Raw genomic sequence first — 24,648 nt, forward strand, 5'->3', positions numbered from 1 at the left:
CATAATCCTCAGATGTCAGCCTCTTGAGTAGCTAGGATTACAGGCAAGAGCCACTGGTGCCCAGTGAGACAATAACTTTTAATGATCTATTTTGTTATGTTAAAAGCAGAAGTTACCTGAAAAATGAACAGATTCTGGAGAAATGACTAAATATTGGATGGCATCTGATATGATTACAAAAGATTTGTTAGGTGCTTATTTCTTACAAATGTAAAATTACAACTCTTAGTATAGAAATAATGGTCCCTACTTGATAACTAATTTTTAGAATTAACTGGCATTAATTTTTAGATGATTTTGTGTATGCCTCCCTTTAAAAATTCAAATTCTAAATTTAACACTGTACCTTACCATAGTGTTTATGAAATGGATTAAGTCTTACAGAAGTTCCAATGTAATCTGAGACCACAGTAAGTACTAGAGGTTTTATGTTTGAAAAGTGTTTTGATCAGTGATGGATTTGGAATTATTGCCAGCTGATTCAGAATTTGTAGGCCTTGGCCTAAGGAACACATTATCCAGATGTTTATAAAATGTCTTTTCATTAATGTCCTGTTTATACTTTGACTTTGTGGTTAAAAAAATTACATCTGCTTACTTCAAAGCACCAGATGAAAGTATTTTACATCAGCTAAATATTGCATATGAGTTGCCCAGTGGTTTTTCCGCCACTTCTTCTCCTTAAAGGGACTTACTCACTATTATCACCTATCTTCTCCATGATACATAACAAGAATTCAATCTGTTTTGTGGAAGTTCATGCAGATACTAAGTCCTTGACATTTTTTATACTCCCTCCCTTCGCTCTTTTGATTTACCTAAAAGATGTTTTCTCTTTGAAAGAAAAGTATCATCAGCATAATCCAGAATATTGAGACTATGCAAAATGAATAGAAGAACCCCCACTCATTCCTCAAAATTCAGCAGTAAATGTAATCCCTTAGAAGTCTGCCTGCTTAACTCATCACTATTAGTCAACTCGAGGCTGCTTAGAAAAGGGTATTGGTGAAAGGACAGGGAAAGAAAGGAGAGAAGAGTAAGACAGCAGGAGAGCCGACGTTTTCTATTTAAGGTGGAAGAATAAAAATAAAGCTGACGTCATAACAAGAAACTCTTCAGCCACTCAAAATCATATTTTGGAGACTTATTTAGTGTTACAAACAATGATAGGCCAAGTGTGATAATGCATGTCTATCATCCCAGCTTTCATTATTTGGGTTTTCCTTTCCACTTCATTGCTTGTGATAACCAACATATTACTGTTATTCTATATTTCCTTCTATTTGTGCACAAAACAGCCTGTTGTTTATCATACAACTAGGCATTTTTCACCATTTCAAATGTTTTAGACTTCATAATTAACATGACAATATATTGTTTCTTTGAGTCTGACTATGAAGAAAAGTATAAAAGATTCAGAGGTACCTTAGAACCAGATTAGGTGCCCTGAAACTTGCAAGAAATAAACCCTGAAGCTGGGCACTGGTGGTTCACACTTGTAGTCCTAGCTACTTACGAGACTGAGATTTGAGAATGGACATTCAAGACCAGTCTCAGTGGGAAAGTCTATGAGACTCATTTCCAATTAAGCACCAAAAAAGAGCCAGAAGTGAAGCTGTGGCTCAAGTGGTAGAGTGCCAGCTTTGAGCAAAAAAGCTCAGTGCCAGTACCTATGCTCTGAGTTCAGGCCCCAGTACTGGCTCAAAAATAATTTTAAAAAAACAATCCCCGGCCTCAGCATTCAGCATTTTCTAGTAAAGGCATTTCATCTGTTCATGAGCTTTGTTAGTTCACTTCCGAAATCCGTGTTTTGGAACCTATTAGAATGAAGATTAAATAAGGTAGTATATGATATTGCTCAACTTGGTATACATCACACAGAGTCAACAACTAGTAATGATTTCAGTTGCCAGTAATTGTCATCACCATTGATACTAGAGTGGCAATGGTGACATGGAATAGATTGTATACCAGTTCAGAGAATGACTCCAGACTGCCAGGGCTTACTTCTGACTTTGACAACTTCTGGCTGTGACACTATGAGCTTGGCCCTCCCGTGTCTCAATTTTCTAGAATAGGAACAATAGTAGTCAGTATTTAATAGAATGCTAACACTGTGAATGAATTAATGTATGTAAGAGAAAACGATGGCAGGCACATCAGTGTGAGCCATTATGTCATTGAGAGAATGTGCATGACTCTTTCAGCATGGCTAACATCCCCTTAGTACGTTGTGATATTTTAGCTTTTAGATTTTTTCGATTTTTTTTTGGAGGTCCACACAGAGCAACTAACTTTCTTTTCTCTTCCTTTTCTTTATCTTTCTTTCTTCCTTCCTTCCTTTCTTTTTCTTTCCTTCTTTCCTTCTTTCTCTTTCTTTTTCCTTCCTTCCTTCCTTCCTTCCTTCCTTCCTTCCTTCCTTCCTTCCCTCCTTCCCTCCTTCCTTTCTCCTTCCCTCCCTCCCTCCCCCCTCTCTCTCTTTCTTTCTTTCTTTCTTTCTTTCTTTCTTTCTTTCTTTCTTTCTTTCTCTCTTTCTCTCTTTCTCTCTTTCTCTCTTTCTCTCTTTCTCTCTTTCTGTCATGTTGCTTAAACTCTGGATCTGGGCACTGTCCCTGAGCCCTTCAGCTTAAGACTAGAGATCTACCACTTGAACCACAGTGCCACTTCTGGTTTTCTCATGATTAATTGGAGATAAGAGTCTCACAGACTTTGGTGCCTGGGCTGGTTTTGTACCACCATCCTCAGTTCTCAGCCTCCTGAAGTAGCTAGGATTACAGATGTGAGCCACTGGTACCCAGCCCAGAGCAACTTTCTTTTTTTTTTTGCCAGTCCTGGGCTTGAACTCAGGGCCTGAGCACTGTCCTTGGACGTTCCCAAGGCTAGCACTCTACCACTTGAGCCACAGCACCACTTCCGGCTTTTTTCTTTCTTAACAGGGAAGAATTTCAAAATGCATTACATGTTTGAATAAAAGACCTAACCACACTATTTGAAAGTAATAAGAAAACATGTTGGTACCAAGCTATGACTTTAAAAATTCATATGTATATATTTTATAGACTTGGTTACATGGGAAGCTGAGAAGTATCCCTTAGACCTAGGAGGTAGGGACCAGTTTGAACAACACAGTGTGATCCCCATCTCAGAGAAAGTAAGAAGGAAAGATGGGAGGAAGGGAGGGGGGAGAAAAAAACATAAAAGAAATCTGCCAAGGAAGGAAAATTTTAAGTCAAAACCCACCCATTTTTATTTCATTGAAAAAAATATTTAAACAGGTATACTAATCATATTCAGATGATGTTTGTATATACTATTCTTCCTTTGAAATAACTGAATACTTAAACATGATTTTACCTGTGCCAGCAATCTTTTCAAAATCAATTGTGTATCACTGTGAGGGTCAGAGCTGTCCTGTGTAACTCCTGTAAAGATTAGAAGAGAAGATGTTCCCAAACTCAAATAAACAGTGAAAGCATTACCAGATGTTTTAGAAGAGTCCCTGAACTCAAATGCGATTGGCTCAAGAAATTACTAGATTTCTAATTCTGCCTAGATGGTGCATTGATGGGCTAGCAATGCAGAAGGATGCAGCTGCAAGAATTCCACTATGCAATTGATGGCAGAAGAAAAGAAAATATCAACAGATCATTTTCTGTTCATTTGTCACAGGTGCTCATTGCCTGTGAATTAAAATTTCAAATTTTCTAATCCATAATGTGAAAGCTTTAGGCTCTGCTTCCAGGTTTTTTTTTGTCAGTTGGGGCACATACTCAAAGAAATTAATTCTGTTTATTGGTAATGCTGATTATAGTTTGACAGGATGACTATAGTTTTTCAAAGAGCCAAATCAATGTTAACTCAGTTTACATCATTGCAATTTTATGTCCAATCTTTTCCATGTGTATAATATGCTCAGTACTTATATTTTCACCTAACATATAATTGGCATGGTTGTATATATTGCTTTTGAGCATTTCTGGCCATAGAAGTATAAAGTTTCTGTTTAATTTTTTTTCCAGATTAGCCCTTTACACATAGATATACTACAGATATCGCTCCACTTTTCTTTTGGGATGATATTGCCAAAGAGTTTCTGCTTCAAAATAAGACAGCAGAACCAATGAGAGAATTTTTCTAGGTTTTGTTACATATTGTGAGATCTCGTACAAGGGTCAGACTAAGCCTCAGTATTACTAACATGGGATATCTGTACAATTCCCTCATGTGCATCATCTTGGATTTTATTTTTATTTGGGTATGTAACGGCTTCTTGGAGTAATTTGAATTTGTTTGATATTTGATGTGATATATTTATAAAAGGAATGATTTTAATATTTATAATTTTCAAGCATTATAATGCACTAGTATTAATATCTACTATGGTCACTGAACATACTTAGAATGTATCTGGCTGCAAACAGGAGAATTTGATTAATGATAGCTGGATTAGGGTTCCTGGGGAAACAGAACTAATGGTAGAGGAAAGGCTGGTGACAGTGAGGGACCGGTTCATATAATTGTGGAGGCTGTCTCAAGACATGCCAGTAAGCTCAAGGTTCAGTAGAGTTAACAGTGTAATTCCAGTCTGAGTCTGGAAGCCTGGGGACCAGGAAGAGAGCTGCTGTCAGGCCCAGTGTGAAAAAGTTTCAGCTTAATGTACATAAGAAGAAGTTAATGGACAGAAGAAGTTGGTTCATTTTTGTCCTATCCATGTCTTCATTTAGTTGATGAGGCCCACTCACATTGTGGAGAGCAAACCGATTTACTCAGTGGGCTGCTTTCAAATGTCATCCAGAAACATCCACCCAGACAGACCCAGCATTGGCAAAAGTCTGGGTACTCTGTAGCCCAATCAAGTTGATGCAAAACGAACTGTTCTAGGGGCGGGGAGTTTGGCCTAGTGGGAGAATGCTTGCCTAGCATGCACCAAGACCCAGGTTCGATTCCTCATACATAGAAAAAAGCTAGAAGTGGTGCTGAGGCTCAAGTGGTCAAGCTCTAGCCCTGAGAAAGTTCAAGGACAGTGCTCAAGCCCTGAGCTCAAGCCTAGGACTGGCAAAACAAAGCAAAACAAACCCTAACTGACTGTTTCAGTGTTTATTTACCATACTTCACTTAAATCACGGGTCCCTGATCGATGGTGCCCATTCTGTCTGTCTGCCCCTCTTCTCAACCTACAACTGGGTGTATTGGCACATGCCTGTCAGCTTGGGCTATGACAGAGATGGCTGGGGGTGGGGAGAGGGTGTGGTAAGCCAGCCTGGGCAGAAAAGTCCCCAAGACTCCATCTGAAGAGAGGAAAATAGATACAGAGGTACAGGGGGTGCCCCTCTGCTATCTCACTAATTACAGGAAACCCAAACTGTGGTGTATGGCAATGAGGAATACACCTGAGCAGAAGCTAAGACCTTATCCTGCAGAAAATGAACAAAAAATAAAATTAGCATTTTATGAATTGGTTTGACCATGAGTCTTTTAAAAGATTTCTTGAGACTAATTAATTTTATTATCTGCATCTTAAAAGCAGCTCTATGGTTTTCTTTCACATTAGGTACTTAACTGATACTTTGTTTTAGATGTATTTTCATTTCAGGAAAGAAATAATACAAACTGTCTCCAGAGTTTCAATAGAGAGTGGATATTATATTTTTGAAAATTCTAACCTGCTGCACATACACTGTGAGTAGAAAGTTCAGTTCCATTGCAGCATGAAGATATTGGAACTGAAGGTAATGAGAGAAGCCAGTTTTATAGACTATAATTAAAATTCTGAACAATTTCAGAGTGGAAAAGCAGTGATCAGAGTTAACTGATCTTAAATACCTTTCAGCCTAATTAATCAGTTGCAATGTTTTTCTTTTTAATGGGAGCTGAAGTTGAGAACAATTGTAGCTGATAACATTGAGCATTTGGGGGGGCCACAGTGGCAATCCACACATACCAGAAGATTCTTATGACCTTCCATAGCTTTATCACTCTCATTCTCTTCTGTTTCTTTTTTCTCCTCCCTTCCTTCCTTCTTTCCTTCCCTCCTTGCTTCTACCCTCCCTCTCTCTCTCTCCCTTTCTCTCTCTCTTTCTCTCTTTCTTCCTCTCTTTCTTTGTTTCTTTCTCTCTTTCTTCCTTTAATGTGCTATTGGGTTCGAATGCAAGGTCTCTAACTCACTTGGTCGGCTTGTTTGTTGGTACTCTACCACAAGCTACATCTCCAGTTTTGCTCTTTGCTGATTATTCTTAAGTTGGAGTCTTGAAGACTTTTCTGCCTGGGCTGACTTCAAACTTCCATCTTGCAGATCTCAAGCTCTTGATTAGTTGGGCCTATGGGTGTGTGTGCACCTAGTGCCTGACTATCATTATCTTATAAACTATCTATTTAATATTTTATTCTAAGGAAAGTGTTCATTTGATTAATACTTCTATACATACTGCATCTTTCTTTAAAAATAATAAATATCTGGGGAAAAATGAGGGAAAAAAACAGAAATGAACATCATGAAACAAGTAAGCAAAAATTGTTATTCAAAGGAAATAGGGAAAATAATGTATTTTGTGATGCATTTGGATTGCAAATTATATAAAAAGAAAATCTAGTATCTATGCTACTTAGTATTTATCTACTTCTAGCTGATAAAATTTTAAGTGCAATATTTTAGCTATTTAATTTTTTTTGTCAGTTGTGGGGCTTGAACTCAGACTGAGAGCTGTCCCTGAGTTTTTTTGCTTAAGGCTAGTGCTTTACACTTTGAGCCACAGTACTGCGTCCAGTTTTGTGGTGGCTACTTGGAGATGAGACTCTCACAGATTTCCCTGTCTGGGCTGGCTTCAAACATGGTCCTCAGATCTCAGACTCCTGAATAGCTAGGATTACAGGAGTGAGCCAGCAGTACACAGCTAAAGTTTTTATATTTATTTATTCTGTCTTTGAAGCTTACTTTGCGTTATAGAGGAAAAAAAGCCAAAATGGTATGGGTATTATTTAAAAAAAGTGTTATTTCCTTGACCATCTTGACCATCTTGCTCCCCATGTGTGTGGGATTGGCTATATTCCTCTGTTTCTGAAAAATGCTAAATCTCTCTGGCTTTGAATCTGTGTTTGTTTTATGAACATAACACATTAAATTTTTTGGTTGAGTTTTGTTCATATGGTACCTGTCATTCTTGTGGAATAGAATTCAAGAATTTGACTTTTTTTCCTGTCTGCCTTTTCAATTGAATTGCAAAAGTTAGCAGTGAAAAATAGTACTTCTTTCACTCTTCTGAATAGTTTGCTCCCATTACCGCCCCTCTCTTCCCCTTCTCTCCCCTTCTCCTCCTCTCCCATCCTCTTCTTTTCTCTTCTCTTCATATTAAAGCTAAGAGTTGGGAATATTTTAGTGTTTTCTTTTTATGAAGTTATGTGATACATGAAACCTCTTTTGTATTTTGAGTTGTTAATGACAAAAATCTGAAGTGAATTTACTCTCACTAATGACAGTTTAAAAGTCTTGAGATAAATTTACTTTTAAGTGCTAGATTAAAGAAAGTAAGTCAGTTGTAATTTTTTCCAAGAGAGAAGAACGTTTTTTCAAACTAATTTTCAAAAAAAAGGACACAGCAAAACAGAATCTTTCCATTAAACGGAGTAAGTATTCCAAGTACTCCTAATGTTTTTTATAAAGCAGTTAAAAACAATAGAAACAAAAGTCTCCACAACCATTCCACCTCCACACTCTCTCTTTAGGAGACATTTTAAGATGGTTGTGAATAGGTATTATTGTATTTAATTATTTAATTATGTTTTTCTGCCACTACAAAAGCTCATATTCCTCATAGAAATACACCATTGTTCTCTTGGTAGATATTGAACACATAAACAGATACCTCCTTTTTTTTTAATTTTTTCTTTTCTCTTTTTATTTTATTGTTGGGGTAATGTATAGAGGAGTTACAGTTACATTCATAAGGTAGTGGGTACACTACCTCTTGAACATCGTTACCCCTTCCCATGTTTTTCTCTCACTGCCCCCCACCCCTCCCACTCATGTTTTTTCTCTTCCTTTCCCTGTTTCAAATAAACATGTATACAATATACTAGGTATCAAAGTCAGATTCAGTAACAATCTGAGATAAACCATAAGGGGGAAAAAAGAGAAAAGAAATAACTTCACACAATACCTTAAGAACAACAATCACAAAGATAAATCTCTTGTTTCCATATCCTGGGGTTCATTTCACTTAGCCTCATTCTATACATCCGTATGTACATAGCTTCTGAGCTTTTGTGATCATCTGCTCGGAGAATCCTAGATGTGTACTAATTATGACAAATGAGGGAAACTGGGGAACCATGGAGCTTATGTTCCTTTGGGTCTGGCTTACTTCACTTAATACGATTTTTTCCGATTCTTTCCATTTCCTTACAAATGGGGCGATGTCATTCTTTCTAATGGCAGCATAGAATTTCATTGTGCATAATTATCACATCTTCTTGATCCAGTCATCTACTGGGAGCATGTGGGTTGATTCCATATCTTAGCTATGGTGAATAATGTTGCAATGAGCATCGTTGTGCTAGTGGCTTTAGTATGTCCTTGTTTCTGGACGATTGGGTAAATGCCAAGTAGTGGAATTGCTGGGTCATAGGGGAGCTCTATGTTTAGTCTTTTGAGGAACTGCTTTCCAGAGTGGTTGAGTGTAGTAGCAATCCCTTCTGGCCACATTTCCAACATCATCTGTTGTTATTAGATTTCTTAATAATAGCATCCTAACTGGGGTCAGGTAGAATCTCAGTGTTGCTTTGATTTGCATTTCTTTTATGGCCAGAGATGTTGAGCATTTCTTCATGTGTCTATTGGCCATTTTTATTTCCTCTTCAGAGAAATCTCTCTTTAAGTCTTTAGCTCACCTTTTCATGGGGTGATTGTTTTTTTTTAACGAAATTAATTTCATGAGCTGTGGGTATTATATCTTAGATATAAGACTCTTGTCTGTTATATGGCAAGTGAAGATCTTTTCCCACTGTGTGGGCCTTCTATTTATCTTGGTGGTGATATAACTCCACCTATTCAGGCTGGCTTTCTCCTGCAGCACACACAGGACAGACCCCCCTGCCAGTGAACTGGCCTGGGAGGTCAGTCACAGGGACCCCAAGTATGGGGGGCAGAGCTTTTCCTGCCCACTCAAACAAGCTGATTGGAAAAACCACCTGAGCCCAAGGAAGGAAACTGGACTGGATCTTGGATGCAGTGGAGATATGTTTCCCAAACATAGTTATAGCTTTTAAAATTTTGCTGCTTTTTTTAGTTTTCATTTTTTTCTTTTTTGCCCATTTTCCTCCATTCTTTTCCCCCTGTTTTGCTTCATTGTGGTTCTGTTCACTCCTAGAAACATGGAGACAACAATTAGTAGTCTTTCTCCTTTATTTCTCCTTAATTCAGATATTTTGATTACTCCGCCCCCTGTTTTTCAATCTTAATATTTTTAATATATTTTTATTGTAATTAATAGAAGGGTTACATATATTCGCCAGATAGAAGGTACATTACTTAATAAGCATTGCTACCCCTTCTCATGTTTTTGTCCCCATTTCTCTCCCCTCACCTCCTCCCCTCATCTTGTTTTCCCCTTCCCTATCCTTTTTCAAATAGACAAATAAACATATATACAATAGATCAGATAACAAGGTAGATACTGTATCAATATGAAATAACCAAGGGACAACAAAAGAGATGAGAAATAACATAGTACATTAAGAACAACAATCACAAATGTTTTTAATCTTAGTATTACTCCTCTAAATTCACATAATTTAAGGCATTTTTAATTATTGAACTAATATATATTCTTTTTCTTTAAACTTTAAAAAATTATGGTTTTTTCCTCTAACTTTTAATTTTTATTCATTCTTTTTCCCTTTCAGATACCCACTTTCATGTACTAGATTGAGTCTTGTAGATTTTGAAACACTCAGAAACATAATGTTCTTTTAAAATGTCTCTGTAAGAAACGCTAGAAGTAAATGGCATTTAGAGGAATTAGTTGACATGTTGTAATCAAGTGAGACGTTTTGAATTTATCTGTTGAAATATTACATGTATTTCATGTGAGTACTCAGCTGGCTTAAAATGATGTCCCTTTTCATAAGATACAGAAGAGAGAAAATTTTAGAAACTGGCTTACAATGTTGAAGTTTCCTAACTCCCCTTCCCCTCCAGCTAAGGTGCATTTTGTATTTTGGATATTTCTTGTGATCACAGAAGCTATTAGGTTATAGAACCCTGAGTTTTAAATGAGGAAGAAGCCAAGATCATCTCCTTTAAAATCTGGAACGTTAACCCTCTTATTTTGATTTTTAAAATAGAAATTTATTTTGGATATAATTGACCCATCGTAAAATTTGCTTCTAACTTGCACGATTTTGTGGTCATTACAGTTATGCAACCACCATTAGTGTCTAATTTTAGAACATTGCTGTGATCCCCCCCAAAATAATCACACCCATTAGTATTCACTAACCATTCATCTCATCCATACCAGTCCTTTATTTTCCATCTCTCTAGATTTGTCTGCCCTGGACATTTCATATAAATGGAAATTTACAATATCTAGTCAGTTGTATCTGGCTTCTTTCACTTACAAATATAATCCATACTGTTGCCGAATGTTTTTCTTCTGAGTGTTTCATAGTATCTGCATTACATTTTGTTTACCTACTTATCAAGCTGATGTGTACTGATGTTATTTCTACCTTCTAACCATTAAGACTATTTGTATTCACGTATTTTTGTGTGTAAAGAGGTCTGTCCTTTTCTTTTGAGTTATGGGCGCACATCAGCACATTGTGAGAATGATCAGCTAAAGTAGTGAGACCTTTTTATGATCCTGCCAACAATATCCAAAAGTTCTAACCTCTCTCTATCCTCTGAGTGGCTTATTTCCAGCTGTCTGCTTCCTCTCATCCACCCTAGTGAGTGTGAACTAGCCTCTTGTGGTTATGATTTGTATTTCCCTATGGCTAAGGATGAGCAGCATAGGTTCATAATCCACACGTGTATCTTGTTGCTATTCGTGAGTCGCTAGGCGCTCTTTATGTTTTAGATAGTGTAAAAGTTGATTTATGTGTCTTGATATTGTGTCCTACCACTTTGTTGACTTTGTTCATCTGTCTTTGCAGATTTTTGATTTCTAAAGATTTTTCTCCCATTCTGTTTACTGTCTCTCTTTTTTTTTTTTTTTGCCAGTCATGGGGACTGAACTCAGGGCCTGAGCACTGACCTTGGGCTTTCTCAAGGCTAGAACTCTACCACTTGATCTACAGTACCACTTCCAGCTTTTTTTCTATGTATGTGGTACTGAGGAATTGAACCTAGGTCTTCATGCTTGCTAGGCAAGCACTCTTACCACTAGGCCAAACCCCCAAGCCCCTGTTTATTGGCTTTTTTTGAGAGATGAACCAATTTATTATATGTATCATTTTAAAGGATATATTTAACCTCATTTATTGTCTCTTAAAAATTTTTAAATTTTGATCGCTCAATTTTTTTTTTGTGGTTCGTGATTTTGATATTATTTAAGTAACAATTTCCTCACACAAGGTCATGCTATTTGGTAGTTTTACCTATTAAATTTAAGCCCATAATTTACTGTGAATCCATTTTTGCACATGGTGTAATATAGAGGTATAACTTTATTATTTATTTTTGATGGTGGGTTGACCAAGTACCATTTATTGAAAATATTTTTCTTTTCCCTGGAGTTAATTTGGCCATCCATACAAGGGGCTATTTAGAAGGCTGCAGTCAAAGTGTAAAGTTTGAAAGTTTTCTCATTGATTTATCTAACTGCTTATACCACCAGTATTCTGTCTGGTTGTCATAGGTCAGTAGTTTTATGGAACTATGAATTCTCCAAGTTTTTTCAAGCTTTTCCTGGTTATTTTCTGTCTTCTGATTTTCTGCATGAATATTAAAATTTTCTTGTCAATGTCTCCAACAAAAAGCTAAAATTTTGGTGGATACGGGTATCAAATCTTCAGATTTGTGTTGGAATTATTGCCAGTTGAACAATAACAAAGATTTCAAGCTTTAAACATGAGGCATCTTTCTGCTTAGTTAGATGATTATTTACTAAAACAATTTTTAGTTCCAAGTATGCAAGCTTACTCTCCTTTTGTTACATTTAAATTTACTTTCTTGTTTCTGTTCCTAATGTTCATGGCATTATTTGCTCAGTTGTTGGTTTTCTCTTTGCTAGTGAGTTGCTATTGGATGATACATTGCTTCTTGTGTCCTGCAGAGGTTTATGTGTGGGGGACTTGGTCCTTGGGGCTGCTTGAGGTGGGTGATGGAATCATTAAGGGGAGGAATATTGAGAAATACTTGGATGACTGGGGCACGCTGTATTTTGTATGTGTCTCTGTGGTAGTTCTTCTGAGAGGGTTATTATAGAGACAACTAGTCTTGCCACTCCTATTCTCCCTGCTCCTGGTTTAAGGTGAAATAATTTGGCTGTTCACCAAAATGCATCATACCCCTGAACCTCAAAAACTATGACCAAATAAGTTATATATATATATATATAACTTTATATATTATTTTTTATTTTTATACATGTATTTTATACTTATATATTAAGTTATATATAATATATAACATTATGTATGTATTATATGTAAAGTTAGCTGCTTCAAGCACTTTGATGTAGTAACACAAATCTGAGTAATGTTTTCATATCACTGTACAACATTTTTTTGTTAGTAATGGAGCTTGAACCCAGGGCCTGAACATTCTCCCTGAGTTCTACAGCTTAAAAGCAGCTAGCACTCTACCATTTTGAGTCACATGCCCAGTTCTGGTTTTCTGGTGGTTAAATAATTGGAGATAAGAATCTCATGGATTTTCATTCTCAGGAGGGCTTTGAAATGCCATCTCCAGATCTCAGCCTCCTGAGTAGCTAGAATTACAGGCGTGAGCCACTAGTGCCTGGCTTGTACAACTTACTTTTGTATACCAATCTTATATCTTGTTGAACTTACTAATTAAAATTTTTATAGATTAAGATTTCCTACATACAAGATCACATAATCTGTAAATTGAGATAGTTTTGTATCTTTCTTTTAAAGTGGAGTAACTATCTTTTGCTTTCCTTGGCTAGAATCTCTAGTACAATTTAGTGTAAAAGGAAAGAGGGCAGAAATCCTTTCCTTTTTTATAATCTGAGGAAAAGCTTCTTGTCTTTTACCATTTAGTGTAATGTTCAAGGAAGTTGCCTCCCTTTACTTTCATTAATGTTTTCATTATGAAAAGATGTTAGATTTTTTCACTGCTTTTCTGCATGCTTGATTTTTGTATGATAAATCAACCTTGTATTTCTGAAATAGTATAATTTGATCATAGCATATAATCTTTTTAATCTGTTTTTTTTAAACTGGCTCCATTTGCTGTATTTTGTTAAGGTTTTTTAATCTATATTTACAAGACATTGATTTTTACTTACATTTTCTTTTGATACCTTGTCTTAATTAAAAATAAAGTTAAGCTGGGTGCTGGTGGTTCACACCTGTAACACTAGCTACTTTAAGAGGCTGAGATCTGAGAATCATGGTTCAAAGCCAGCCCAGGCACAAAAGACCATGAGACTCTTATCTCCAGTTAACTACTAGAAAACCAGAATTGGCACTGTGTCTCAGTGGTAGAGCGCTAGCCTTGAGCTGAAGAGCTCAGGGACAGCACCCAGGCCCAGAGTTCAAACACCGCAACCGACAAAATAATAAAGTTTATTGTCTTTCAGTAGTTGAGCAGAGAATTTTCAATTCAGTCTGTCAGTCTCTGACAATTTATGAGTACAATGTGTCTTGATTAATGTTACCCTTTTCATCATTCTCTTCCCCTTCTCCCAGCTCCTACATCACCTCTCAAATGTCTTATAGTTTTGATGTAAGTTTTAAGGGCCTTGAGAAAGATGTTAGGAAATGTTCCTTTCCTGCTGTCTTATAGAAGAGTTCATAAAGAATTGGTATTAATGCTTTCAGGCTCTTTGATCTTTTTATGGATTCCTTTGTCAATTACCCTTTGCTACTATTACATTTAGATAGAGCTTATAAGGGGAGGCAGGAAAGCAGTGAGTTTTGGTCCCTCTAGGACAGGATCTATCAGCACAGTAAAAGGAATATAGGATTCTAGGTACCAATACTGAGTCTTCTTTCTGCCTTCTGTTAGTTATGTTAGTGCTCCCTTACCAGAAGACATGCTTAGCTGCAGAAACAAATTCAAAGACTTTTATATTTTGAATTAAGAACCAGGCTAGAGGATGCCTGTTAGTGTTATTTCTCCCCAAAGAGTCAGGGTGCATTCCTGAGCACTGGCTTTACTTGATGTATGTTTAAACTTGTTAGTACAAACTTGTCTATAAAGAATACTCCTAAGAGCCTATTAAGAAGTAGTATCCTGACCTCTTCTTGAGTAGCAGCATCTGAGAACAAGGATTGATTGTTGATTCCCAGACATTACATAATGTAATACGGATAACAAATATTTAGATTGTCTTCCTTCATGTCGCAAAGAAATTTTCAGATTCATTAATCAATTCTTCAGCTCAATGGGAAACATTAGCACTGAAGAAATAACAACTTACTAATATTTGCTAAGTAAGTGACTATGTGCCAAATACTGTCTTAATGTCTTAGCAGCATTATGAGACAAATGTTAATGTGATCACTGCTTTACAGATGAGGAGACCACTATAAGCTGTGTGGATGTCAGGCAGGTAGAGAATTCTGGAATCAAAATTCAATTCAGATTATGTAACTTCAGCAGCCTGAATCTGAAGTGAGAGTGGATCACACTTATCCCATAGAAAAGATTTGGAGTATCACTACTACACTGTTGGTGGGAGTGCAAACTCGTTCAACCACTATGGAAAGCAGTATGGCAGTTCCTCAAAAGACTAAACATAGAGCTCCCCAGGACCCAGCAATTCCACTCCTTGGCATTTACCCAATCATCCAGATACAAGGACATACTAAATCCACCAGCACAACAATGTTCATTGCAGCACTATTTACCATAGCAAAGATATGGAACCAACCCAGATGCCCCTCAGTTGATGAGTGGATCAACAAGATGTGGTATTTATACACAATGGAATTCTATGCTGCTGTCAGAAAGAATGACATTGCCCCATTTGTTAGGAAATGGAAAGACTTAGAAAAAATCATATTAAGTGAAGTAAGCCAGACTCAAAGGAATATATGCTCCATGGTTTCCCTCATTTGTCATAATCAGTAGATACCTTGGGCTCTCATAGCAAAGATTTGCAATAGAGCAAAACCTAGATATGTAAGGCCATATAGTATGATGCTAAATGAAAGGACCTCTAGGATATAGAAACAAAAGCCATATAATTTTTGTTCTTAATGTACTATGTTATCTCTCATATCTTTTGTTTTCCTTTGGTTATCTCATATTGTTACAATATCTCACTTTATTATCTGTTATATTGAATATATTTGTATTTGGTTATTTGAAATTGGATAGGGAAGGGGGGAAAACAATATGAGGGGTGGGAGTGAGGAGGAGGGGAATGGGGACCAAGACATGAGAAGGGGTATCAATGTATGTGAATTAGTGTACCTTCTATCTGGCAAATATAATGTAACCCTTCTACTAATTATAATAAAAAATATATGAAAAAAACATGAGAAGGGGTATCAATGTATGTGAATTAGTGTACCTTCTATCTGGCAAATATAATGTAACCCTTCTATTAATTACAATAAAAAATATATGAAAAAAACATGAGAATGGGTATCAATGTTTGTGAAGTAATGCTCCTTCTATCTGGCAAATATAACAGTAACCCTTCTATTAGTTACAATAAAAAATTATTCACCTCTAAAAAAAAAAGAAAAGATTTGGAGTCGGGGAGGGAACAAGATGATGGGCAGGGGTTGGGGGAGGGAAATGGGTACTAAAACATGAGAAAAGGTATCAATGTTTGTGAAGTAATGCACCTTCTATCTGGTGAATATAATGTAACCCTTCTATTGATTAGAATAAAAAAAGATTCTAAGTTTATAAGACATTTTGTCTTTGTTTTGATAAATAATTAATATTTAATATTTATTGGCAGCATTTAATAAATGGTGCCTGGTGGGTAAACTACAATGGTATTAATGATTTGGTGTTTGAATATGTAATAGAGAAGTTAAGAAAATAGATATTTAACATTTAATAAATTTATTACTCATATACTTTAATCAAATCTGAAAAAATCACCCTATAATATAAGTATTATTTTATATAAAAGGTTAAATGAAAGGACCTCCAGGATATGGAAACAAGACCCATATAATGAGTGAATGTTGTTCTTAATGTACTATGTTATTTCTCATCTCTTTTTTACTCCTTTGGTTATTCTCATATTGTTAAAGTACCTTACCTTGTATATTATATGTGTGTTTATTTGTTTATTTGAAATAGGAAAGGGAAGGGGGGAAAATGAGGTGAGGGGAGGGGTAGGGGGAGGGAAATGGGGACAAAAACATGAGAAGGAGTATCATTGTGGCGAATTTAACTATAACCCCTCTAATAATTACAATAAAAAGAAATCTATTTGTGTGTGCCTATACTAGGACTTGATCTCAGGACCTTGGCACTGTTCCTTTGCTTTTTGCTCAAGACTAGTGCTGTACCACTTGAGTCACAGATCCACTTCCAGCTTCTTGGTGATTAATTGGAGATCAGAATCTCACAGACTTTCCTTCCCAGGCTGACTTTAAACTATTCCACAGATCTTGCCCTCCGAATAGTGGGAATTACAGACTTAAACTACTGGCTCCCAGCTTAAAAGAAACTCTTGAAACAAAGACATTGGTAACTTGTGCACAGCAATTAGCCACAAATAGCATAGCATGAATTTGAATCCAAGGAGCCTCTGTTCTAAACCATTCTTCTATATAGTTTCTCTAAATAAATGTTTCCTTGAATACAGTCCGAACAATACCATCACACCAAGAATGTAGTGACCGATAAATTACTGGAACATTGTGTCCCTGCATGGGGGGATGGAGTCACTGCTATGGCAGAGGCATACCAAGTCATCATCTGTAAGACTGAAATATCTCATGGCTGAATGGTTATGGAAATAGCAAAAAAATTAATTCTATAGGGAAAGATTTACATTTTTTGGCAGAAAATGGGTGTGTTATTTTTTTTTTTGCTGTGACAAAATACCTGACAAAGAAAACTCAAAGGAGGAAGCTTCTGCCTTAGATCATGGTTTCGGAGACAGACATGGTAACAAGGAAACAGTCATTCATATATACCTGGTAGTCTGGGAGAGATAGCCAGGAAGGAACCACAGCAGGTCTAGACACAGTGACCTTCTTCCTCCAGCTAAGCCCTACCAGTACCCAAAAGAGCAGGACCAGCTGTAGATGGAGGGCCGTCAGAGATAGTTGTAATTCAAACCATAACAGCATGAAAATGGACTAATAGGTGAGAGGCTAATGCTGTTTGGTTGTGGCTTTAGGGAGGGCATGCTAATGGAGCACAGGGAGACCCATCCCAAGGCAAAAGAGACATCTTGAATGTTGAATGAAAGAACAAGTTGAATGTTGAGTAATGAGTAGTTCAAAAATTATTCTTTCTTTGGCAATACTAAGGTTTGAACTGGGGACCTGGCACTAGGCGTGCACTCTACCATCTAGCCACATCTCTAGCCCAGAAAAATGATTTCAGCAAACTCCATTAGCAGATCCTGAGAGTGAATCAACAATAGCTTGATAGAAGCTTCAAGTATATATCTTTCTCTTAAGGTTAAGAAAAAGCAGATGGAAATGAATCACAAGTTTGACCAGCATGGGTATTATTTCTCATTTAGGGCTCTAATAATAATAGATTCCATTTGTCTTGTTAAACCAGAACATGGTCTTATTCCGCACTTTCTTCATTAGAATTCAAATAGCTCCCCAGACTTTGTTCCAGTGCTTACCCTGCACCGCATGCTACCATTGATACAAGTTGTGTATTTGGACCTTTGAGATAGAAAAAAGAAAACCCAGTACCAGTGAGTGACCACAGAACTAACAATGTCTAGGTCACTTTTCTTCCAGGATATTCTGGAAGAAAGTCTACCAGAGTGCAATGCAGACCTTCTAGCTTGACCCTGTTGGACTTCAGAGGTCCCTGTCTCCCTGGACATATGAATTCACCTGTTGGTCTTTAAGGCACTATTAATGTTCTTCAGAGTATATAACCATCTTCAACTCTAAACAGTTATCCAAGCTATCCAAAAAATCAAATCATTTGAACCTAAAAATTATTTTTCAATTATAAAAGCAGATGAATACTGCCCACTGTTCCAACTCCTCAGATGCAAAGGTCACTACACAGGGGCTTTGGGTCTATTTTCACATTCAAGGTAACCGGTGGCTTCTCTTCCTAAGTCCTCACACAGGTAATCAAGAGTACCAGGAAGATGTGCCCAAGATTCCCACCGCCTGTATCACCTTGGAAGATGCAGAAATGCTAGGACGATTGGCTTCCCATGGAAAAACCATTGTCATTCAGCTGAAGATGGGAGCAAAGACCTACCCAGATACTGTTTCCTTCAACACTGTTGCGGAGATCACTGGGAATAAGTACCCAGAGCAGGTGAGTGAAATAAGGGGCGAGTTATTTAGGAACAGGACATTCTGGTCAAGCTTGGGAAACAAAGAGCATGAGTCCTTTGGAGATGTTCTCATAGGTTCACTAAAGTTTTATCTACTGGGTGCCTGCGGCTCAACTTTGTAATCCTAGCCTTGAGGTCTAAGAATTGTGGTTCAAAGCCAATTCAGGCAGTCTAATCCACAAGAATCTTATCACATAACCAGAAAAAAGCTGCAAGTAGAAGTGTGACTCAAATAGTAGAGTGCCATCTCCCAGTAAAGGGGAAAGGGAAAGGCCCTGAGTTCAAGCCCCAGTAGGTACTGGCAATGAAAATGGCAGGACTAAGTGAAGGGCGGGATCCATGCTATGGACATTCAAACTCTGAACAATCGAGAGTGCTATGCATTTCTTACATTTGAAACCAGCTCAGCTGAGATCATACTAATAGCTAACACTTGTGCTCATTAGTTTGAATTATGTTATTTAATTCTTTCAAAGCTTAGTGGCGTACAATTTATTTTCTTTGTATTTATGGACAAAGAAACTAATCTAGAGAAAAACTCGTATGTCCAGGCTTGCACAGCTAGAAAGGGACCTGCTCACAGGATGATGGCAACATAATCCACAACTTAAAAAGTCAGTTTCTAGACTGTGTGTCTCTGTATGTCTGTGTGTGTGTTAAGATGGTCTTCGGGATAGATGCAATCTATGCAGTAATCTGTTGAATACTTACACAAAGAAAGGGCCATATAACTCACATGTGTGAACGTGTGAGTCACTAACAGAAGAACTAGGTATGCCATCTGCAGGAGACCAAGCACACAACTGGTCTAGCAGTGCTTGACACCTCGCAGGAGCTCCAAGACTCTATGTTTATTTCATAGATCTTCAACTGGGCAGAAACACAGGTTTTATTTTTGGTAAGTGTTCTCTATCAGTCTTCATTATTGGTATTCAATTGGAATTCTAAAAATAGATCTTAAGTTATTCGGAACTTTCAAGTTTGTGTTTTTGACAGTAATTGGTAGCATGAAGGAACCCGTGGGGAGTGGTATGTTTGGTGATGATGGGACAAGTGTTCTGCATAGGTCTTGAAGCAGCACTTCTCTTGGGGTAGAAGAAGAGTTGTTTTTTTTTAGTTCAGGGGTCTTTTCTTTCCAGTCATCTGCTTCTGAGATCTAGGCGTAATCAACCGCAAGCTTATGGCCATAGAGATAATCCAAAAGCAAGATCCTAACAGGCCACAGGAGTCAGATCACCATGCATAAACTATGTGTTTTACAAGAATCTTCCCTATAGCCAGCTTAGAGCCTCAAAGATTGAACAGATCAGGGAGGCAAGTAATGTATACATCCCATTCAGGTATTAAACTAGATATTAGGTATTAGGCAAATTAATGAGCCAGAGTAATCTCTTCCATCTGAACCCTAATAATTTTGAAATAGCAGACCCATAAGAAGTCACAATAATAGTAACAGAAAGTTAAGGTGTTTCCTTTAGTCCAAGTTAACACGATCAATGATCACATCTTACATGTGATAGATAATACATTAACTTGATGGGAAAGCTGATCAAAAGTGCTCTTGAGAGAACTGTTGGCTTGGAGGACTAGAGACCCCTCATGGGTATCCACTGTTAGCAACTCCATGCAGGACAGAACCTGCTTGTTATTAGCCCCCAGTCCTTTCCAGGCTTAATTCATGAGGCTCTATAATTTTCTGCTTTAACAAATAAACAAGTGAACAGATAACACAAGGAGAGTTGTATCAACTGATCTGACCAGAAGATAAACTGATCTTAAGCTTGAGTAGGGCTGTACCTGTCAGAGAACATCTTTCACCAGTAAAGATTCACTAATGTTGACTCTTGGGGCTCGCGTCCTTTCCTTTAATCCTCAGTGATTGCATGGGTCTTATTCTGAGATTTGCTTAGGAAATGCAATATTTTTAAAATGTTAATATATTCAAGAATTCTTCTGTGGAGATATTATGAAAAAAGAAAAGTGTTTTAGTTTTTTTTTGGCGGTGAGGAGCAGTTAGTATTCAAACTCACTTTGAATGAGCCTGGATGAGAGAATATTTTTAATATGTGACTTTTATATTTTTAGTATGTGACTTTTCCTTATAGCAGTTATTTTCCTGGATTCAAAGAACTGATTTGGTTTCAAATGCTGGCATTATTTCAAATATAATACAGCATTGCAAAGGCTGATGGGAAATGTCAAAATGATAGCTCTAGGTATTTTTTAGCCATTTTCCTGATGATCAGTGATGTTGAACATTTTTTAATACTCTACTGAGGTGAACTTTTTTGCCTAGGTTGGTCTAGAACCATAATCATCCCATTCTTAGCCTCTCATGCAGCTCAGAGGACAGTCACACACCCCTGTACCCAGAGCTCTCATGTATGACCAGGCTAGCTTTAAATCTTGATTCTCTTGATCTCAGCCATCCAAGTAGCTGGATTTCAGGTGTGAGCCACTGCATATAGTTGGTGATTTTGATTTGTTAACCGAATACTTTAAAGAGAAAGACATTATCTTGAAGTAGTTACATTAAGAATTGCCGTTCAACAAAATAATTATGACTGTAAGGAATCTTGATCTGCATTCCCCCTTTCTTCATTATCCCCCATGGATCCTAGCCCTATGCCTTCCCTCAGTTTTAAGTTTGTGGAATATGCATTGAATTTTATGATTTTACCTTGGTCCCTTCATTCATTTACCCTCCTTCTCTCATTGTTTTGCTTTATCTTTTAACACTGGCACATGATTTCTCAACACTACAGTGTTGACTTTTAGTTGTGGTTAGAGGGGCTCTATCAAGGGCACTGTTGGATGCTTAGCAGTGCGTCTGACCCTGGTTCCAGTATGGAACCCAGCTCAACCCTACCTCCTATCTTCGGAGGTCTTGGCCATCAAAACTGTCTCCAGACATTGTCAAATGTTTCCCAGGGGCAAAATATCACCTCAGAAGGATAGTTATTGATGTAGAATATTAGAACAAAGACAAGTAGGTATTATGGGACTCTGTGGTTTAGCTTCAGCTATATAAGCAGGCTGAGTGACTTTGGGCTACTTAATCTTTCATCTACTGAATTAAGAACTTTGTCTGGAGAAACCAGAGGCCATTGACAGCCCTAAAGTTCCATTTTTTAAAATCACTTGAGAATAAATGGTGTAATCAGTGGATAATGGATTACATGCATCATAATCCAGTAAGATCTAGTGGTATTGAAATGGAGTATTATTTCACAGCATTTGGGACATTTTTTTTACAGTAAATCTGTATCCAAAAGAGTCTTATATGTCTGTAATATGCTGAGTTCTGTGGTACAGCTTTGCAATGGGCTCCCTTGGGCACGGCTCACTTCCTGGCTGTCGAGGGGGAACATGCTACACAGAGCTATGATGGTTTCTACTGAGTGGTAAAATTCACTCATGTCAGGACCATTACCTTGTGCAATGTTTGATGTAGATGAAGATAAAGTGGTTTCTTGGTCAATACTTGTAATTTCTTTTGTTTAAAGTCAGTGGGTTTCTTGTATAGTTCTGTTATAATTGGTCCAGGTTTTATTTCATCCATCTCCATGAAAGCAAAACACTTGGTGCTGGTAAACCTCTTCTTATTGGTTAACTTTTCGACATGCTTCTGAAAGTCAATATTCACATTAAAATGGACATATGTGTCTTCATTTCTTGAAGCCACAGGGATATCTTGCACCAGAGTTGAATCTATGCCATTCAAATCTTTTACACTAATTGCAATATAGGGATCGATGCAATCAGACCAGTTTTCTCACTTCTGATAGTGAGGAACGTCATTCCAGGTTCCGATGGCAATCTGGATAGTAGCGTACTGGGAACTCGAGCCAGGAAAAAGTCAAGAGACCCTGCTCCAGCACCACCTTCTCCTTCATCTTCAAATTCCAAGTTCTCTTCTTCACCAGGTGCTAAAATTCTTCCTAATGGTACAGGCTGAACATCAAATGGAAATTCTTTATTGCATGTGAGAATATTCCTTAGTGTTGGTTCTAGCTTCTTCAGGTCCTCCAGTTTAAATTCTTCTTGGGACTGTGTGGACTGGAAAGCTGCACTTCCCAATTCCAAGCATGTTGCGATTTTGCCTGTGGTTCTCTTTTGTTCTTCTGTGAATTCTGAATGATTGTGTTGAGCTTGGGCCTCTTTTTGTAGATGCCTTGCTAGTATCTGATATTGGTCTATGGCCTCCACCAGCTGGGCCCAGGAGTTGAAGCAGGCACCTCTCCTTAAACTGGTGCCCCAGCGCTGCAGCAGACTCCAGGTGACCTCTGACATGGCCAGTCCCCACCCTAATCCCCTCCCTCCTTGGCCCCTCAGAAGCAAGGCCGGGTTCTAGAGCGCCATCCTCCTTGGGCCTGACCCCCATATTAACAGGGCCAGGAAGAACTACTAGGGCCACTGCCACTGCCACTAGCCAAGGATGGGACATTTTTTTTTTGAATTTTATGTTCAAATACAGTTAGAACTCTATTAGTCATAAAGTTAAATATTTCTTGATGGCATTTCTTAAGGCTTTAATTATTGGGGGCTGGGAAGTAGTGCTTAGGGTTTGAACTCAAGGCCTTCCACTTGCTAGGCAGAGACTCTACCACTTGAGCCCCATCTCCAGGCTTTTGCTTTACTTATTTTTCAGAGAGGGTCTTGCATTTTTTTTTGGCAGAACTCAGGCTGCACTTTCCTTATCTGTGCCTCCCAGGAACTAAGATCACAACAGTCTATCACCATGCCCAGGTTGTTAGTTGCGACGGTTTAGCTAACTTTTTGCTTCAAACCATGAACCTCTCAATCTCCATCTTTCCCAATAGCTGAGCTCATAGGAGTGTACCACAGCGCCCTTTATAAAACACCTTAACATAGAGCTTACCTTGAGAAACAGTAGGGACAGAGGTGTGAGAGCCACAGGTAGATTGTCTTTGTATTTTTAGGCTCTGTTCTTCAACATATTCATAGATTCAACACACAGTTATCAAATGTCTGGCATGGGACAAGCAATAGTATTCTTTGAGAAGTGTAGCTCTGTGTTTAGTCTGTAGAATTGAGTCCTCCCTCTTATGTTTTGTTGGTAGGTTGTTTGCCTTTCCTGAATCTAAACATTAGTATTCATGCAAAAACAAGGAGTTTCCGAGTAGAAGGGTCACCTTCAGGGAAGCAGACCACAGCACACCTGGCAGTCATGTGAAAGGCTGAAGTTTTGCCCTGTACACAGCAGAGGGTCACTGAAGGGTTATAGCAATGAAGTTGTGCCTTCCTTTATTTGGGCCATTGTATATATTTGACTCAGACAAGAATGAAAATCGCATCCTGGAGCTGGTAGGTCCTGAGCTGAAGTAGTTGAAGTACTAGAAAGGAGGAAAATGTTAGAAAGACATAAAATTGGCAGGATGAGTTAAAGTTTGTATATGGGAAGGAAAAAAAGGAGAGATTGGATGACTAGGTGAATGGAATTATTAATTCCACAAGAATTTGCCAAACTTCAGCTATCTACTGGGTAGGTCAAACATACAGAACATGGGGTTACATGGTAGACAAACCATTAAACAAACACCTGCACTGGATCCATAGGTACTCGTTTCAAGATCAACATCCTGGCCAAGCAGAGATTCAGTTTATGCCTATAGAATGAGTAAGAGTCAGCTATGCTAATGGTCATGAAATGGAGTAGTGGGAGCATATTCAAGCAAAGGAAACAATGGGTATGAAGACCCAAAAGAATAAGTGATTTTCTATAATTTCTAAATCCATTTGACAATGAAGCTTGTTTTCATACAGTCGCACAGTAAAATAACCTAGAGAACAAGGCCTGGCCTATTTTCATGTATACATGTTTTCTAAAAATAAATAATTGAAAAGCTTAGCGGTCCCCTTTGGGAACGGCTTTAATGTTGGGGTTGTCAAGACCCTTGTTGAAGGAGTAAACAAAGCCTGATTGACCTGGTGGACAAATTCATTCCATACATAATTGAATAGTTCAGGGCTGGAC

At 37.7% G+C, this 24,648-nt stretch overlaps 1 protein-coding gene and 1 pseudogene across 4 annotated transcripts in view; one reads left to right on the forward strand and one right to left on the reverse strand.

Moving 5' to 3' along the window:
• Cpq (carboxypeptidase Q) overlaps nt 1-24,648 on the forward strand; it is a 387,604-nt gene that overhangs the window by 135,455 nt on the left and 227,501 nt on the right. For all 4 annotated transcript variants that reach the window (XM_090339115.1, XM_090339112.1, XM_090339113.1 and 1 more), the window contains exon 4: nt 18,424-18,631. In XM_090339115.1, coding sequence (XP_090195241.1) covers nt 18,424-18,631 — 208 coding nt within the window. The remainder of the gene's footprint in view (nt 1-18,423; nt 18,632-24,648) is intronic.
• LOC150059040 (axin interactor, dorsalization-associated protein pseudogene) lies at nt 22,066-22,943 on the reverse strand (annotated as a pseudogene).

Source organism: Megascapheus bottae, chromosome 9, assembly GCF_031878675.1.
Source record: "Megascapheus bottae isolate mThoBot1 chromosome 9, mThoBot2.hap1, whole genome shotgun sequence".
Taxonomy (NCBI): Eukaryota; Metazoa; Chordata; class Mammalia; order Rodentia; family Geomyidae; genus Megascapheus; species Megascapheus bottae.